The following is a 17,737-nucleotide window of genomic DNA, read 5'->3' as shown; positions in this document are numbered from 1 at the left end:
TGAGTCTACACCTGCTGTGTTCATTCTAATTTCCCAGTGACCCAAACTGAAAATAACAATAGACTCACTGTGCCGGAAGAAAGTAAGTTGTGATAGTATTGGTGATCCCATAAGAAGGGAGCAGGACCTCTTCCATGCTGAAAACACAGGCTGTAACAGCAGTTTAGACACTCTTCACTTCCCCTTTTCATAGAGGGACAGCAGCTGACTATGGCCAGCCACCGAGGGAATTATCTCCAGTTTGCAATAATTGCAGTTTAGCTCCTAATTAATATAGATTAAAATCTGACAAAGGCACCTAAAAATGGCTGATGAAGAGTTTTCATGAAGATCCAGATTCACTTCTCAGCCCGAACAAAGACTATTGAACCTAAACTAAACGATGTAGAAGTCTTTTTTAAAAAGTCAGCCTAGGCAACCACTTCACACAAACAGCACTGTCTATCAAGCCAGTAACTGGGATTGCCAAGTGGCAGCCTACCTTTGGAATGGGACTGCCAGCTCAGGGAAAGTGGCTTGATACAGGGTCTCCAAGGTTAGAAATGACATTAACCCCCAGATATTTAAAAAATGAGATATAGAGGTACAGACCATTATTTCTTTGATCAAAGTGTACAAGCGTTTTAAAAGACAAACAAACCTAAACCTTTAGAGTGGTGTTCTGAAATAGTGCTTGTCAAGGTTCCTCCCCCACTCTGAACTCTAGGGTACAGATGTGGGGACCTGCATGAAAAACCTCCTAAGCTTATCTTTACCAGCTTAGGTCAAAAACTTCCCCAAGGTACAAAATATTCCCCCCCGTTGTCCTTGGACTGGCCGCTACCACCACCAAACTAATACTGGTTACTGGGGAAGAGCTGTTTGGACGCGTCTTTCCCCCCAAAATACTTCCCAAAACCCTGCACCCCACTTCCTGGACAAGGTTTGGTAAAAAGCCTCACCAATTTGCCTAGGTGACTACAGACCCAAACCCTTGGATCTGAGAACAATGAAAAAGCATTCAGTTTTTTACAAGAAGACTTTTAATAAAAAATAGAAGTAAATAGAAATAAAGAAATCCCCCCTGTAAAATCAGGATGGTAGATATCTTACAGGGTAATTAGATTCAAAAACATAGAGAACCCCTCTAGGCAAAACCTTAAGTTACGAAAAAGATACACAGACAGAAATAGTTATTCTATTCAGCACAATTCTTTTCTCAGCCATTTAAAGAAATCATAATCTAACACATACATAGCTAGATTACTTACTAAAAGTTCTAAGACTCCATTCCTGGTCTATCCCTGGCAAAGACCAGCATACAGACAGACACAGACCCTTTGTTTCTCTCCCTCCTCCCAGCTTTTGAAAGTATCTTGTCTCCTCATTGGTCATTTTGGTCAGGTGCCAGCGAGGTTACCTTTAGCTTCTTCACCCTTTACAGGTGAGAGGAGCTTTCCCCTGGCCAGGAGGGATTTCAAAGGGGTTTACCCTTCCCTTTATATTTATGACAGTGCTTTTTACAGAGAGGAGGAACCTTAGCAAGGCTTGGGTAACACAGTTCTAAGAAAACACGCCCTGTTCACACTGGACAGGCAAACCATGTCAGAGCCCTGCTAGCAACACCCATACTTAAACAAGGAAACTGCAGCAGCACATGTGAGAGTCAGCAGCGAACATGGGCTTTAGGTCACAACATGTTTTGAGAGTGGGGGGGTTTCTACCCACAAATTTTCACCAGACCAGTGCAAACCTTTGTGCAGACACTTTCATTTCAGTTGACAAGCGGTTTATTTTGGTTTGTTTCTGTTCCTAACTGACCTATGCTAAACTGAAACACTGGCTTACTCCACCAGAAGAGCCTCCACACAGACTTGTGCAGTGGCCCTTACAGCGCTACACACATACTGTCAGCCACTTCACCGCCCATTCTGGTTTGCCCCCGAGCTGCTTCCAGAACTGAGCTGTGCTGCAAGTCCTGCGAATCAGCTCACAAGGCCACTCACGCTATACTGGCCCAGCTGCCCCCGTCACGATGAACGGGTCACAGGGCCAAACCTGAGCCGCACTGTGGCACCCATGTGCACCGGGTCTCAAGCCACTCACTCTACTTTGACTCCCCACATCAAGACGGAGGAGCCAGGGGTCCCTACTTGAGTGGACAGTGGGGTGGCCACCATGGGGCCCCCTACAGTAGCGGCTCAGCGACAGCCTCAAGCCCCCCTACAAGCGCGGGGAGCTGCGGGGCGCGCAGTCCAGGGGAGCCGACCGGAGGGCGTGGGGGGGTTGCTGAGCGTTAACCAGTGTAGAGCGGGACCGGTGTGAGCGCCACGTAAAACATCCCGGGTGACACCCACAGCCTTCGGCGGCCATTCAACTAAACTAGGTTGAACTAAACTCAGTTTCAAAATGAAGTTAAACCGGCGCAACCCCGCGTGTAGACAAACCCTCTCAGGCTCGGGGCGTGGCAGCCGCGAGACTGGAGTCGAGCGTAGGAATGTGGGCGGGGCGGTTACTGATTTGCGGAGACGTGCCACGCTGCACGGGCCTGGCTCCCAGGAGCGAATGTGACACAGCGCCCTGCTCCCGACGGTAATGACGTCACATAGGGAGGGGGCGGGGGCTGCACTTACAGACGCGCCCCTTCCCTCAGCATCACTGGGCCCAAGCACGAGCCTGGCCTCCTCTCACCCTCCATGAGAGGCGCATGCGCCTCGCCCCGCCCCTCCCCTCAGACTCGGAGTTCGACTAGAAGCGAAGGCGACGGGACTACGTTACCCGGGAAGCTAAGAGGCATGACGTCACCGCGCGGCGCCCGTGCCTTGCCCCGGAAGGGTTTAGCGCCGCCATGACCCCCCTACCGTCCTTCCCCCTTCCTTTCTGGAGTAGGCAGCAGAGGAGGTAGGAGCAAGGTGACGCTACAGGAGCCGGGTCCATCCGCCTGCATCGGGGGCGACCCAGCCCCGGCCGCCCCGAGCCTTCCCTCGGCTCTTCCCTGCGCCCTTGGCGGGAGGGGTTTGAACGGGTCGCGAGGTTTCGGGGGGGGACCGGGCAGGGGCCCGAGGTCCGAATCGCAGCCGGCTCTTGGGGCCTCCTCGCCTCGCGCCCGGTTGTCGGCCCGGCCTCCCAGGGCGGGAAGGGCCAGCGCGGCGCTGCGGGGGGCGGCGGCGGCGGCGGTTGGGTTCGGCCGGGCCGCGCGGCGCGGCGCGCGCGGCGTCAGCGGTTTGTCGCGAGCCGGGTCCGTTCTCCCCGCAGAGCGCCATGGGCCGCGTGATCAGGGGCCAGCGGAAGGGCGCCGGGTCTGTGTTCCGAGCCCACGTGAAGCACCGGAAGGGCCCCGCTAAGCTGAGGGCGATCGACTTCGCCGAGAGGCACGGCTACATCAAGGGCATCGTAAAGGTGGGTCGGGGGCTAGGGGCCCCGCCGGGGGGTGTCGGGCTCAGGCCGCGGGTGGGAGCCGGCGCGGGGGTAGCACGTGTCATCCCCTCGGCCATGGCGGGACCGGACTCGGAGAAGGGCAGTGAATTGCTCGAGGCAGGGGTGGATCGATTTAAACTCTGTTTTAATCGCGATTCAGGTCAGCCAGCTGCAACCTATTGCAATTACTTCAATCATGTTCTGTATTTGTTCTCATGGGTTGATATACTCGTTAAAACATGATTTGCAACTACACGTAACCTTTACCTTAAATATGATTTCCATGGCAGTTAAGGCCAAACCTTCCTAGGAGCTCTTGTCCTATCATTAGCTAGGTAGCTGCTTTTTCCCTGGCTCTGAAAATCTAGCTTCATAAATTTTTAAGAACACAATTGTTTCATTCACTCTTGTTTTTTGATAAATTAGAGGCGGGAAATAAAGCTTTCATCCTGTCTCAATTTCCAGTCTGAACTTTGAAATAGTGGAAAATGGAAAAAAATATTCTCCATCTGCTAACTGAACAAACCAAAAGCAATTAAGGGAGAAACTTTAATGCACGACAAAGTACTTGCAGGTGGATGTATGTAAATACCAGAATTCCCTCCATTGTAAGGAATGAAAATATAGATATTTAATGTGGTACCTCATGTTGACCTACTTATAAAACCTAAGTTGATATCAAAGTTAAAGATTAATTTTCCCTGATTCTGTATAATTAAAGCAGTGCTCTTTATTTGCAAAATTTGAGGGTTCATCAATGCAACATATACGCATTTTTAAAATCTACACTGGCCCTGTGTCTCCCAGGAGGATAGTGCCAGAGCTGGAAGTAGAACCCACATCTGACTCCCAGATAGCTAAGGGAATGTCTACAGTTACTCTTCTGTAGTGGCACAGGTATAGTGCTTCATCATAGACACTACAATGATGGAAGGATTCAAGGGGACAGGTAGCTGGATGAAAGAATACTTCCATTGACCTAGTGCAGCCTATACAAGGAGTTAGGTTGGTTTAATGACATTGCTCCTGGGGTATGGATTTTTTCACACCCCTGAGTGATGTAGCTGAGTCAATCTAATCTAGTGTAGACTAGCACTAGACCAAACATTAGCTGGGTTTTTTTAACACAATAAATTCCTCTAAGCTTCTTAGAAAAAACACTACTCTTAGCTTGACACTTCAGATGGTTGTCAGGCCAGAAGGGAGTTAGTCTGAAATCAATTTGAAAGTCTTTTAGAGGAATAGAACTTGTTAAGTGACCCAGATTGTTTGATGTTCAGACAGATCCTCTGAGCAGCAATCTAATTGCAACAAATCAGTGTGATCCTATTGGAGGAAAGAAGGGGCAGTCTAACAGTACCAAACACACACCTACAAAAGCTAAATGAATTTGGCAGTTCCAAATCAATTAAGACCTTTACATAAATACATTGGCAGTTCTGAAACTCTGACAGATGTGGATTGGGAGGAGTTACTTGGAGAGCAGTTGAAAAAGTTCCTCTCTTTTTAAATGGTTCTCAAAATAGCTTTTTGGTAGGTCTCAATTAAAATATGCATAAACATCTTATTAAATTGATGTTAGTGAAAGCCAAATGCCTAATTTTGGAAGGTCTGCAGGGATTAAAAAAGGGCAGTAAGTGTGATTAGCATGAAGTAATATATTTAGCTGAGAACTGTTACAGCTAGGTTTTTGATCTGGCCATCTTGCAGAAGTGAACTTGATCTGAACTTAGAGTGAGGGTTGAGTAAAAGACTGGGAGTGTGTTTTAAGTAAAGATTAGTACCAGATTCTAACTTTCTGGAGGAGTTAGAATAATGTTTAAACTGCTTGTCTTAAGAGCCTGTTAGGTTTAAGTATTTGCTACAAGCTTATGTATTTGTCACTAATCTGAATAAATGACATGGCTGTTTCTAAATATGCTTTTTATCACATCAGGATATCATTCATGATCCTGGCCGAGGTGCTCCCCTTGCCAAGGTTGCATTTCGTGATCCATACAGGTTTAAGAAAAGAACAGAGTTGTTCATTGCAGCTGAGGGTATTCATACTGGCCAATTTGTTTACTGCGGCAAGAAAGGTGAGTTAGGACTGCAGCTAGTCATGTTTAAAGGGCCTCCAGAAGCTGGTAGTTTAGACCAGTGGTTCTCAACCAGGGGTACATGTAGCCCAGGGGGTATGCAGAGGTCGTCCAAGGGGTACATCGATACTCATTTAGATATTTGCCTATTTTACAACAGACTACGTAAAAAGCATTAGTGAAGTCAGTACAGACTAAAATTTCATATAGACAATGATTTTTTTATACGGCTCTATATGCTATACACTGAAATAAGTACAAAATTTATATTCCAATTGGTGTTTCATAATATGGTAAAAATGAGAAAGTAAGCAATTTTTCAGTAAGTGTGCTGTGATACTTCTATTTTTATGCCAGATTGTGTTAAGTGAGTAGTTTAAGTGAGGTGTAACTTGCGGGTACACAAGACAAATCAGACTCCTGAATAGCGTACAGTCATCTGGAAAGGTTTAGAACCACTGGCTTAGACTCATATGATGGAATCTGACCTGCATGTTTGTCTTCCTGAGAACTTTACTGCATGACCTTATGAGCCCTAAGATTTCTAAAAGTAATGTTTAATGCACTGGCCTTCACTAGCTGTTTGCAAAGTACTATGTTTTTATATGGAGCTGGAAACATTTCACCATCCAACAAATTCTGCAACTAATTACAACATTTATAAGCTAACAAGGTGTATTTTTTTTGTCCAGGCCTCTGACAAACTATTCCTTAGAATCCCTTACATTTGACTGACTGATTACCCTAAAGTCAGTTATTGAAGGAAGGGGGGAGGGAAAGTGTACCCAGATAGCATCATGTTGGTAACCCTATAAATACATCTAGTGATATGTAATAGTTTAATACCTTATTTCTGGTTTGAGTCTGTATATTGTACCTGAAGATATCTATACATATTTCTGGATTTTTCAAGATTACAGTTAAACTTCAAAAAGTCCCTCTGGGGAACCTGGCATTGGCCACTGTCAAAAGACCGGATACTGGGCTTGATGGATCTTTGGTTTGACCCAGTATGGCCGCTCTTATGATGTGCATCTACAGATAACTAAATAGGTCTATTTTTTCAGCTCAGCTTAACATCGGAAATGTCCTACCTGTTGGCACTATGCCAGAAGGCACCATTGTCTGTTGCCTTGAAGAAAAGCCTGGTGACCGTGGTAAATTGGCCCGTGCTTCTGGAAACTATGCCACAGTTATCTCCCACAATCCTGAAACTAAGAAAACCCGAGTGAAGCTGCCTTCTGGGTCCAAGAAGGTGATCTCTTCTGCAAACAGAGCTGTTGTTGGTAAGTCACAAGTGACAGTGGTCAATTTATGTATTGTATCTTAATGGTGTCCAAACTGTAGTGAAAGGGGTGGTAGTAAATAGGCTCACTGCTTAATACCTCAAACACGGGTGATCTAGGTTGGGGTGTGTGTTGCGTCTTTGAAAGCTAACTATACACACGTGGACCCAAAATAGCCTACATGTTATATAGGTGTACATGTGAATAAATAGTTTGTACATGGGAATTTAATGTACTGCTTTAATGTGGGTCTTACTGCACAAGTTGTGTTATCATAAAGCCTAGAATCTTTACTATGCTAGGCATTATACAAAGAACAGAAGACATTCTCAGCCCCCAAATAACTTAACACATTAGCCTATATACTTTATCATTAAGAGTTATTAGGAAGTGATTGTGTTGGATTTAAGACGTTCTAATGGTGTGTAGGCTTGGAAATAGAGTTCAAAAGTAGACTGTGATAAACTCCAGTTCCAGAGAGGTATCATAATACACATGTGCAGAGAGCTGATCAGTTTATGAAAGCATGCAATTCTGCTACCCTTGCTTGGAAGACTTGCAAGGAAAACCTTCAGTTCTGTAGGAAACAGTATTGGTGTTCCAAGAGGTGGCAGGCTTCCTTTCGAGTGAGTCTAAGGCTAAAGCCAAAGCCCCATCAGGCTGTTGCAGGTGCTCTGTATTAGATGAGACACACAGCAGATCCTGACTATCTGATCACTAAATCCTGTGGTACTACTTCCAGAAGTTGGGATGGCTGCTTAAGTGTCCAGTCTAAAAGCTGAGTTACACTGTTTCTCAACCTGGGGGTCATGGGATGGGTTTAGTGGTGGCAAGCAGGACAATTGCCTGGGGCCCAGCAAAGTTAAGTTCCATGCTTTAGCCCTGGGTGGCAGAGCTCAGGCTTCAGCTTAGTGAAGTCCAAAGGCAGTTACCAGTACAAGAAAGTTGAGAAACAGAGTACTACCTGCTTTTTTGAAATTGCATGAGGACACAGTATTACTTATCCTAAACTATTATAGCAGGTGCTATGTGAAGCTAGCAGGAAATTGTTTTAAAAACTGGACATCTTTCATTGTAAACAATCCATTTTACCAGTAGCTAGTTTTTGGACTTCAGTAGCAAACTCATTACTTCCCTGTACATTTCTTCTCTGCCACAGCTGGGTATGGTTGCTAATTTTCTTTGGACATAGTCCTGGAGGCTTCATCAGATAACAATCTCTAATTTCTAGAGACTCCAGGAGAATCCTGGAATGTTAGTAACCCTACAACTAGGGGCACAGGGAGGTTTGACAACTTGCATTTAACACACACACTGGTGGAACAGAATAAGGGCAGGGGAAGCAATATAAAAAGACTGAATATGCAAATTACACAGGCTACAGTAATTTTCATAGTTAATTCATTACATATCTTAAGCTGTTATTAGCAGTGTGCCAAGTCAGTTATGACCACTGTGTTGAAGGTAAAACCCAGTAGGCGTTAACTGTTTCTCCTGATCTTTCAGTGATGATTTGTTCTAACTGAAAGGTTGTCACATCTCATTACTCCAGGCAGCTGTGTTGGCATTGTACAAGCAATTCTGGGAAGTATGACCAATGATCTAGTATTCAGGACCATCTTTTGTGATCTAGTCTTACTATTAAAAGGAGAAAAGTTAACTAAATAGAGATTAAAATTAAGAACTCTTCCTTTGCAGCCCACCTTCAATGCATAGAGATACTAGAACACCTGTTTGCAAGAATGTAGTTTCACAGTATCTAACCTTCATGAAGCAATTCATACTCTTGTCCTGGGTGTGAAATGTTTGTGTGGACAGTTGCACATTTGTGACTCACTTTCACAGATTAGCTAGCTAGACAAGATTTCTAAAACAGTTTTAAAATTGCAAAATAGCAGTCCATTTTTTCCTTAGTGTGAATTGGTACTTCCCCTTAAATATCCCATCACTAACAAAGCCATTTGCTAATCATTTTAGCCACAGACTTCACTGCATGAGTTAAAGCTTTCAAAATATAAAGCGATGACCATAACATCTTAACTCGCAACTAATTAATTTGTATTTTTAAAATTAATTTCAGGCATTGTTGCTGGTGGAGGTCGTATTGACAAGCCTATCCTAAAGGCAGGTCGTGCCTATCACAAATACAAGGCAAAGCGAAACTGCTGGCCACGTGTCCGTGGTGTGGCTATGAATGTAAGTGTCTCAGCTTTCAAATGTCTGTCCTTCTATAGTTCACGTAAGGGCTTAACAATTGTCATTCAAGATTCAGTGGTGCTTTTGGCAAGAGCTATTGAGTGTAGGCGATATAAACTGCCTAGAAAGTGCATATAGTATTGCTCTACAGTTGCAAACATCTGCTGTAGAGCATGCATGGTAGGTAAAATTATTCCTTGATATAAAGTAAGGAGATAAAAGGTATAAAATAAGTTCTAGTGCACACTTACCTTGGTTTGAGTGTTAAGTTTAATTTATTTAACTTGAAACATCCCTTTGTCTACATTTTTGACCTTGTTGACTTTCTTTATAGCCTGTAGAACATCCCTTTGGTGGTGGTAACCATCAACATATTGGTAAGCCTTCAACCATCAGGAGAGATGCTCCCGCTGGTCGCAAGGTCGGTCTCATTGCTGCCCGTCGTACTGGTAGACTGCGTGGAACCAAGACTGTGCAGGAGAAGGAGAACTAATGTCTTTCAATACAGTTTACACAATAAAAGGCTTTAAAAACCCCCATATCTGTCTTGTGTAAACCTTATGAAGGAATGATATCAGCTTCTCGGGACTCTTCTGTTAGTGAGGAGACTTTTGTAGGGTGAGGGTGGATTGTGGAACTCTTGCTTTCACTGAAGGGATAAATGGGACTTTAGTCGCAATCAAATAGCCTGGTACTAGGAATAGGTTTTAGAAACCATTCAGATCAGATTTGCTATGGGATGAGGATAAGATTGAAGCTATCACCTAGTGTTAAGGGGAGGGGGTAAGAACTTGGTCACCCACCTCTCCTCTTCCCTGGAAAGGAATGGGTGGCCTCTACCCATGCCTTCCTCTAAAGTGTGGATTAATAGGTGATGGTTCTCTTTCACATATGCACTCAGTTTTCTGTGGAGGAGAATCTCCTTCAGGCACTAACTGAGAAGTGTATTCAAGTAGTTCAAGGATGGCTTATGCACTAGACCATTTGAAATAAACTTTGTGGAAGGGGAAGGTCAGGAAAGTCTATTTTGAAATATTACCACTGGCTTATAAAAACATCTGCCCTATCTAGCCTTAACAAAACTGAATGTTATGGCTGCTGTTTTATTTGGTGCTAGTACAGAGTGAGCAAGCTGCAGTAATAAAGCCTTTTGGTGGGGAAAGCTTAGTGACGAGCAAGTACTACCCCATGATTGTCTGTTAGTATGCTAACCCCACACAAGGGAGTACCTGCTCGTCAAGCTACACCAGAGCCTCCCTTATACCATCAGCATTATGCATCAACATTACAATTTTTTGGAAAGGCAGCCACGATGCTGTTCTGCCTGAGAATACCTCACACTACCCTCATGCCTCCCTGTAAAGAAAAAGGCAGATCTTTGGGTGGGTAGGACAAAGGCAAGAAGATGATTGCTCTCAGTGAACATATAAGCTGTTGCATGAATCATGCACATTTGTGCTGGAAAAAAATTTCAGCTTCTTGTGAACAAGTCCTGTTTGGAAATCACCTATACCTTCTAACATTAGCCAAGGGGCTGCTGAAAGTAGTATCCTGCATGAAGGACCTTTGCTAGGCACTACATGAATCCACATCTCTTCCATCAAGCAAGTGTGGGGGGTGAAGAACTGAAGGAGTGCTCCATGTCAACTTAGGGTATGTGTCCACTATGAAATTAGTCAAATTTATAGAAGTTGGTTTTTTAGAAATTGGTTTTATATATTCGAGTATGTGTCCCCACAGAAAATGCTCTAAGTGCATTAACTCAGTGGAGTGCTTCCACAGTACCGAGGCTAGTCGACTTCTGGAGTGTTGCACTGTGGGTAGCTATCCCACAGTTCCAGCAGTCTCTGCTGCCCATTGGAATTCTGGGTTGAGGTCCCAATGCCTGATGGGGCTAAAACATTGTCACAGGTGGTTCTGGGTACATATCCGTCAGGCCCCCATTCCCTCCCTCCATGAAAGCAAGGGCAGATAATCATTTTGTGCCTTTTTTCCTGAGTTACCTCTGCAGACGCCATACCACGGCAACTGTCACTGTATGTCTTCTGGGCGCTGGCAGATGCAGTATGGCATTGCTACACAATAGCAGCAACCCATTGCCTTCTGGCAGCAGACGGTGCAATACGACTGGTAGCCGTCCTTGTCGTGTCTGAGGTGCTCCTGGCCACGTCAGCTGGGAGCGCCTGGGCAGACATGGGCACAGGGACTAAATTTGAAGTGACTTGACCAGGTCATTCTCTTTAGTCCTGCAGTCAGTCCTATTGAACCATCTTATGGTGAGCAGGCAGGCGATAAGGATTGCTAGCAGTCCTGCTGTACCATCTTCTGCCAGGCAGGCAAGAGATGAGGATGGCTAGCAGTCCTACTGCACCGTCTTCGGCCGAGCAGCCATGAGATGTGGATGACTTGCAGTCCTTCTGCACCGTCTGCTGTCAGCCAAAGATGTAAAAGATAGATGGAGTGGATCAAAACAAGAAATAGACCAGATTTGTTTTGTACTCATTTGCTTTCCCCCCTCCCCCATCTAGGGGACTCATTTCTCTAGGTCACACTGCAGTCACTCACAGAGAAGGTGCAGCAAAGTAAATCTAGCCATGTATCAATCAGAGGCCAGACTAAACTCCTTGTTCCAATAAGAACAATTACTTAGGTGCACCATGTCTTATTGGAACCCTCTGTGAAGTCCTGCCTGAAATACTCATTGATGTAAAGCCACCCTCTTTGTTGATTTTAATTCCCTGTAAGCCATGTCATCAGTCGCCCCTCCCTCCATCAGAGCAACAGCAGACAATCATTCCGCGCCTTTTTTCTGTGCGGACGCCATACCAAGGCAAGCATGGAGGCCGCTCAGTTCACTTTGGCAATTAGGAGCACATTAAACACCACACGCATTATCCAGCAGTATATGCAGCACCAGAACCTGGCAGAGCAATAGCGGGCGAGGAAGCGACATCAGCGCAGTCAATTGAGTGATCAGGACATAGACACAGATATCTCTGAAAGCATGGGCCCTGCCAATGCATGCATTGTGGTGCTAATGGGGCAGGTTCATGCTGTGGAACGCCAATTCTGGGCTCGGGAAACGAGCACAGACTGGTGGGACCGCATAGTGTTGCAGGTCTGGGATGATTCCCAGTGGCTGCGAAACTTTCGCATGCGTAAGGGCACTTTCATGGAACTTTGTGACTTGCTTTCCCCTGCCCTGAAGCGCACGAATACCAAGATGAGAGCAGCCCTAACAGTTGAGAAGCGAGTGGCGATAGCCCTGTGGAAGCTTGCAACGCCAGACAGCTACCAGTCAGTTGGGAATCAATTTGGAGTGGGCAAATCTACTGTGGGGGCTGCTGTGATGCAAGTAGCCCACACAATCAAAGATCTGCTGATATCAAGGGTAGTGACCCTGGGAAATGTGCAGGTCATAGTGGATGGCTTTGCTGCAATGGGATTCCCTAACTGTGGTGGGACCATAGACAGAACCCATATCCCTATCTTGGCACCGGAGCACCAAGCCGCCGAGTACATAAACCGCAAGGGCTACTTTTCAATAGTGCTGCAAGCTCTGGTGGATCACAAGGGATGTTTCACCAACATCAACGTGGGATGGCTGAGAAAGGTATATGACGCTCGCATCTTCAGGAACTCTGGTCTGTTTCAAAAGCTGCAGGAAGGGACTTTATTCCCAGACCAGAAAATAACTGTTGGGGATGTTGAAATGCCTAAAGTTATCCTTGGGGACCCAGCCTACCACTTAATGCCATGGCTCATGAAGCCGTACACAGGCAGCCTGGACAGTAGTCAGGAGCTGTTCAACTACAGGCTGAGCAAGTGCAGAATGGTGGTAGAATGTGCATTTGGACGTTTAAAGGCGCGCTGGCGCAGTTTACTGACTCGCTTAGACCTCAGCGAAACCTATATTCCCACTGTTATTACTGCTTGCTGTGTGCTCCACAATATCTGGGAGAGTAAGGGGGAGACATTTATGGTGGGGTGGGAGATTGAGGCAAATTGCCTGGCTGCTGGTTATGCACAGCCAGACACCAGGGCGGTTAGAAGAGCACAGGAGGGCGCGGTGCGCATCAGAGAAGCTTTGAAAACCAGTTTCATGACTGGCCAGGCTACAGTGTGAAAGTTCTGTTTGTTTCTCCTTGATGAAACCCCCCGCCCCTTGGTTCACTCTACTTCCCTGTAAGCTAACCCCCCTCCCCTCCTCCCTTTGATCACTGCTTGCAGAGGCAGTAAAGTCATTGGTGCTTCACATTCATGCATTCCTTATTCATTCATCACACAAATAGGGGGATGACTACCAAGGTAGCCCAGGAGGGGTGGTGGAGGAGGGAAGGAAAATGCCACACAACACTTTAAAAGTTTACAACTTTAAAATTTATTGAATGCCAGCCTTCTGTTTTTTGGGCAATCCTCTGTGGTGGAGTGGCTGGTTGGCCGGAGACCCCCCCACCGCGTTCTTGGGCGTCTGGGTGTGGAGGCTATGGAACTTGGGGAGGAGGGCGGCTGGTTATACAGGGGCTGTAGTGGCAGTCTATGCTCCAGCTGCCTTTGCTGCAGCTCAACCATCCACTGGAGCATACAGGTTTGATCCTCCAGCAGCCTCAGCATTGAATCCTGCCTCCTCTCACCACGCTGCCGCCACATTTGAGCTTCAGCCCTCTCTTCAACCCGCCACCTCTCCTCCCGGTCATTTTGTGCTTTCCTGCACTCTGACATTATTTACCTCCATGCATTCGTCTGTGCTCTGTCAGTGTGGGAGGACAGCATGAGCTCAGAGAACATTTCATCACGAGCGCGTATTTTTTTTCTTTCTAATCTTCACTAGCCTCTGGGAAGGAGAAGATCCTGTGATCATTGAAACACATGCAGCTGGTGGAGAAAAAAAAAGGACAGCAGTATTTAAAAAGACACATTTTATAAAACAGTGGCTACACTTTTTCAGGGTAAACCTTGCTGTTAACATTACATACGTAGCACATGTGCTTTCGTTCCAAGGTCGCATTTTGCCTCCCCCCACCGCGTGGCCACCCCCTCAACCCTCCCCCCTCCCCGTGGCTAACAGCGGGGAACATTTCTGTTCAGCCGCAGGCAAACAGCCCAGCAGGAACGGGCACCTCTGAGTGTCCCCTGAAGAAAAGCACCCTATTTCAAGCAGGTGACCATGAATGATATCTCACTCTCCTGAGGATAACACAGAGAGATAAAGAACGGATGTTGTTTGAACGCCAGCAAACATACACTGCAATGCTTTGTTGTACAATGATTCCCGAGTACGTGTTACTAGCCTGGAGTGGTAAAGTGTCCTACCATGGAGGACGCAATAAGGCTGCCCTCCCCAGAAACCTTTTGCAAAGGCTTTGGGAGCATATCCAGGAGAGCCGCAAATGCCGGGCAAATTAATCCTTTCACATGATTGCTTTTAAACCATGTATAGTATTTTAAAAGGTACACTCACCGGAGGTCCCTTCTCCGCCTGCCGGGTCCAGGAGGCAGCCTTGGGTGGGTTCGGGGGGTACTGGCTCCAGGTCCAGAAACAGTTCCTGGCTGTCGGGAAAACTGGTTTCTCCGCTTGCTTGTTGTGAGCTATCTACAACCTAATCATCATCATCTTCTTCTTCTTCGTCCCCAAAACCTGCTTCTGTGTTGCCTCCATCTCCATTGAAGGAGTCAAACAACACGGCTGGGGTAGTGGTGGCTGAACCCCCTAAAATGGCATGCAGCTCATCATAGAAGTGGCACGTTTGGGGCTCTGACCCGGAGCGGCCGTTCACCTCTCTGGTAGGCTTGCCTCAGCTCCTTAAGTTTCACGCGGCACTGCTTCAGGTCCCTGTTATGGCCTCTGTCCTTCATGCCCTGGGAGATTTTGATAAAGGTTTTGGCATTTCGAAAACTGGAACGGAGTTCTGATAGCACGGATTCCTCTCCCCAAACAGCGATCAGATCCCGTACCTCCCGTTCGGTCCATGCTGGAGCTCTTTTGCGATTCTGGGACTCCATCATGGTCACCTCTGCTGATGAGCTCTGCATGGTCACCTGCAGCTTGCCACGCTGGCCAAACAGGAAATGAGATTCAAAAGTTCGCAGTTCTTTTCCTGTCTACCTGGCCAGTGCATCTGAGTTGAGAGTGCTGTCCAGAGTGGTCACAATGGAGCACTCTGGGATAGCTCCCGGAGGCAAATACCGTCGAATTGTGTCCACAGTACCCCAAATTTGACCCAGCAAGGCCGATTTAAGCGCTAATCCACTTGTCCGGGGTGGAGTAAGGAAATGGATTTTTAAGAGCCCTTTAAGTCTAAATAAAGGGCTTCATCGTGTGGATGGGTGCAGGTTTACATCGATTTAACGCTGCTAAATTCGACCTAAAGTCCTAGTGTAGACCAGGGCTAATACAACTTTCCCTCCACATTGCATTGTCAGGGCATAAGGCCGCAAGGTTCGATGCCTCTTAATGGCTTCAGTTGTAAGGAGATATAATCAGAATTGGATACATTATATACAAACTTAACTGTCTTCAGCAGGAGTGTCTCTTTGAAATCACATCAGCTGCTACAAATCAAGGAAAAAGTCCTTTGGCAGCTGAATACAATTGACAAATCTAGCCCCATTTGTGTGTATTTGCTGGGGCATCAGCTTGCCAGTTTTATTCAAGTCCATTGCTGGCACAGCAGTCAAGAAGAAGAATTCTGACCGCACTCACCCATGAGTTATACAACATGCACAGGGTTGTGTATGCTGGTTTATTTTTTTAAAAGGTAACAGAATACAGCTATGTTGGGGCTAGAGACCCAAAGAAAATAAGCAATATGGTTTGTAAGAACTAAACCCATTTCAACCAGTCATGTGATGCTACCTGTAGCATTTTTGGTGCTGTAACAAGAAGTGCTGTTATCAAACCTCACATGAATTCAAATACACATTCAATTATGTAGCACTATACACTTCGGAATATAACTCCTCAAGAGGAATTGCAGGTTAAGGAGAGCAGCAGCCACTGTTCTTTAAGGCCCATTTATTATGGTTTATTTCATCCACTTTATACCAGCATTCAATGTGCTGAACCACCAGTGGAGTGTTAATAAAAATCAGAGTAATTTCCACAATACCTCACTTTAAAAATGTCTAAACCACACAGCTTCAACTAGGGGAAAGGCACTTTCCTCTGAGCACTAGCACAAAGTTTAAAATATCAAAAAAGGTCCATTCACAACAATCAGAATATCAGGGTTGGAAGGGACGTCAGGAGGTCATCTAGTCCAACCCCCTGCTCAAAGCAGGACCAATCCCCAATTTTTGCCCCAGATCCCTAAATGGCCCCCTCAAGGATTGAACTCACAATCCTGGGTTTAGCAGGCCAATGCTCAAACCACTGAGCTATCCCTCCCCCCATATTCACCTTTTACTCTGATTCAAAAAGGGCAAACACCCCACCCCCCCAGCTACCACTGAGCAAACAGGTACAAATTTCAGACCAAATGGTCATAATCTCAGTTATAAGAGCTAGCCTTCCCCCCTGCCTCCCCCCATGGTGGGTACCTCTCATTTGGTGTCAATTAAATACAAAAAAAAAGTTAGTTTCCATGAAGGGGGAGGATGTAAATTTCTAGCCCACTCCCGTAAACTGATCAATGCAAAGTATTGCAGTGATTTGACCTAGACATTTTTTAAGCACCCACAGTACAGGGAGACAGTCTGTACCTTACAGATTCTGAATCCTTCCCACAGCCAAACCACTTAGAGGCCAACCTGTGGCTTTTCAGAAGTTAATATGCGGCTCCTTGTATAAGCACCAACTTTCTAATGTGCTACAAGGTGCTCACTGCTCAACCCCTGGCTCTGCCCCCACTCCATCCCTTCCCACCCCCTCCCCTGCCATGCCCTTGCTCCCCCACCCCCGCATGCTACAAAACAGCTGGTCAGGAGCTGCAAGGAGGGAGGGAGGGGGAAGTGCTGGGGCAGGGGGGAGGGCAAGGAGCTGATGGGGCACTGCTGATGTATTACTGTAGCTCTTTGGCAATGTACACTGGTAAACTCCAGCTCCTTCTCAGGCTCAGGTTGGCCACCCCTGACTTAGAGCACAAACAAGGCTCTACCACTCCTGTCTATCCTGAGCCACTCTGCATGTCCTTTAGATTAAATTCCCACTAAAAATCATTTTCCTCAACTGCTAAAGGCAGCTTAGTGCACAGTGGTGCAATCACACTAGGCAGAAGTCTGTTACATTTGCAGGGATGAGGAAGGAGGAAAGAGAAATACTGTTTCATATTGTTTCATCTAGAAGTTAAGGCCAGCTCTGGTTGTAAGTGCCTGAGAGAGGCATTTATAATGGAAGTGCCTTTTGATAATAGCCTCAGGTTTGACCTGTCTAAAACAACTTTGGGGTAAGTTGTATTGTAGAGCAAAGTTTTGGGGAAAATTATATAAAAAGCAATTTAATTGGCCAGTCTTATTGTGTACCGTCCATTAGTAGTGCAGCTGGGTGGTGTGACAGTTTGTCCTCTCACATGCCAGCCACTCCTGCCACGAAATCATAATCCAAAACATTCCCTTGCTCTGGATAAAAATCCAGCATTATAGCATCAAACCTAGAATAGGAAGAGGGAAGATGATTCAAAGGTTTGAGCTTAAATTACTAACAAAGGGAAGAACCAAGGTAAATATAATTACACGTTAAGTCTAATCCATTTGAAACTTTTCTCATGCATGAAAGTTGCTCTTTAAGGCTAGTTGATGGAAAAGAACGTCAAAACCAATTTGCATGAACTGTATCGTAAGGAT

At 46.0% G+C, this 17,737-nt stretch overlaps 1 protein-coding gene across 1 annotated transcript; it reads left to right on the top strand.

Annotated features, from left to right (window-relative positions):
- Positions 1–2,751: 2,751 nt before the first annotated feature.
- Positions 2,752–9,495, top strand: RPL8 (ribosomal protein L8). Its single transcript, XM_077817455.1, has 6 exons — positions 2,752–2,880; positions 3,235–3,378; positions 5,333–5,474; positions 6,542–6,760; positions 8,841–8,956; positions 9,291–9,495. Exons 2-6 carry the CDS (start codon positions 3,241–3,243, stop codon positions 9,447–9,449), a joined length of 774 nt encoding a protein of 257 aa, XP_077673581.1. The 5' UTR covers positions 2,752–2,880; positions 3,235–3,240; the 3' UTR covers positions 9,450–9,495.
- Positions 9,496–17,737: the final 8,242 nt, after the last annotated feature.

Source organism: Eretmochelys imbricata, chromosome 1, assembly GCF_965152235.1.
Source record: "Eretmochelys imbricata isolate rEreImb1 chromosome 1, rEreImb1.hap1, whole genome shotgun sequence".
In the NCBI taxonomy this organism is placed as follows: domain Eukaryota; kingdom Metazoa; phylum Chordata; order Testudines; family Cheloniidae; genus Eretmochelys; species Eretmochelys imbricata.
The sequence above is the reverse complement of the archived record's forward strand: the minus strand, read 5'-3'. Positions and strand labels throughout refer to the sequence as shown.

Bases quoted from the DNA above. Each gene is read 5' to 3' on its own strand.
- RPL8 (XM_077817455.1), top strand. From the start codon at position 3,241: ATGGGCCGCGTGATCAGGGGCCAGCGGAAGGGCGCCGGGTCTGTGTTC. The intron at 5,475-6,541 runs GTGAGTTAGGAC...CTATTTTTTCAG, and splicing joins TGTTTACTGCGGCAAGAAAG to CTCAGCTTAACATCGGAAAT. The intron at 8,957-9,290 runs GTAAGTGTCTCA...CTTTCTTTATAG, and splicing joins TCCGTGGTGTGGCTATGAAT to CCTGTAGAACATCCCTTTGG.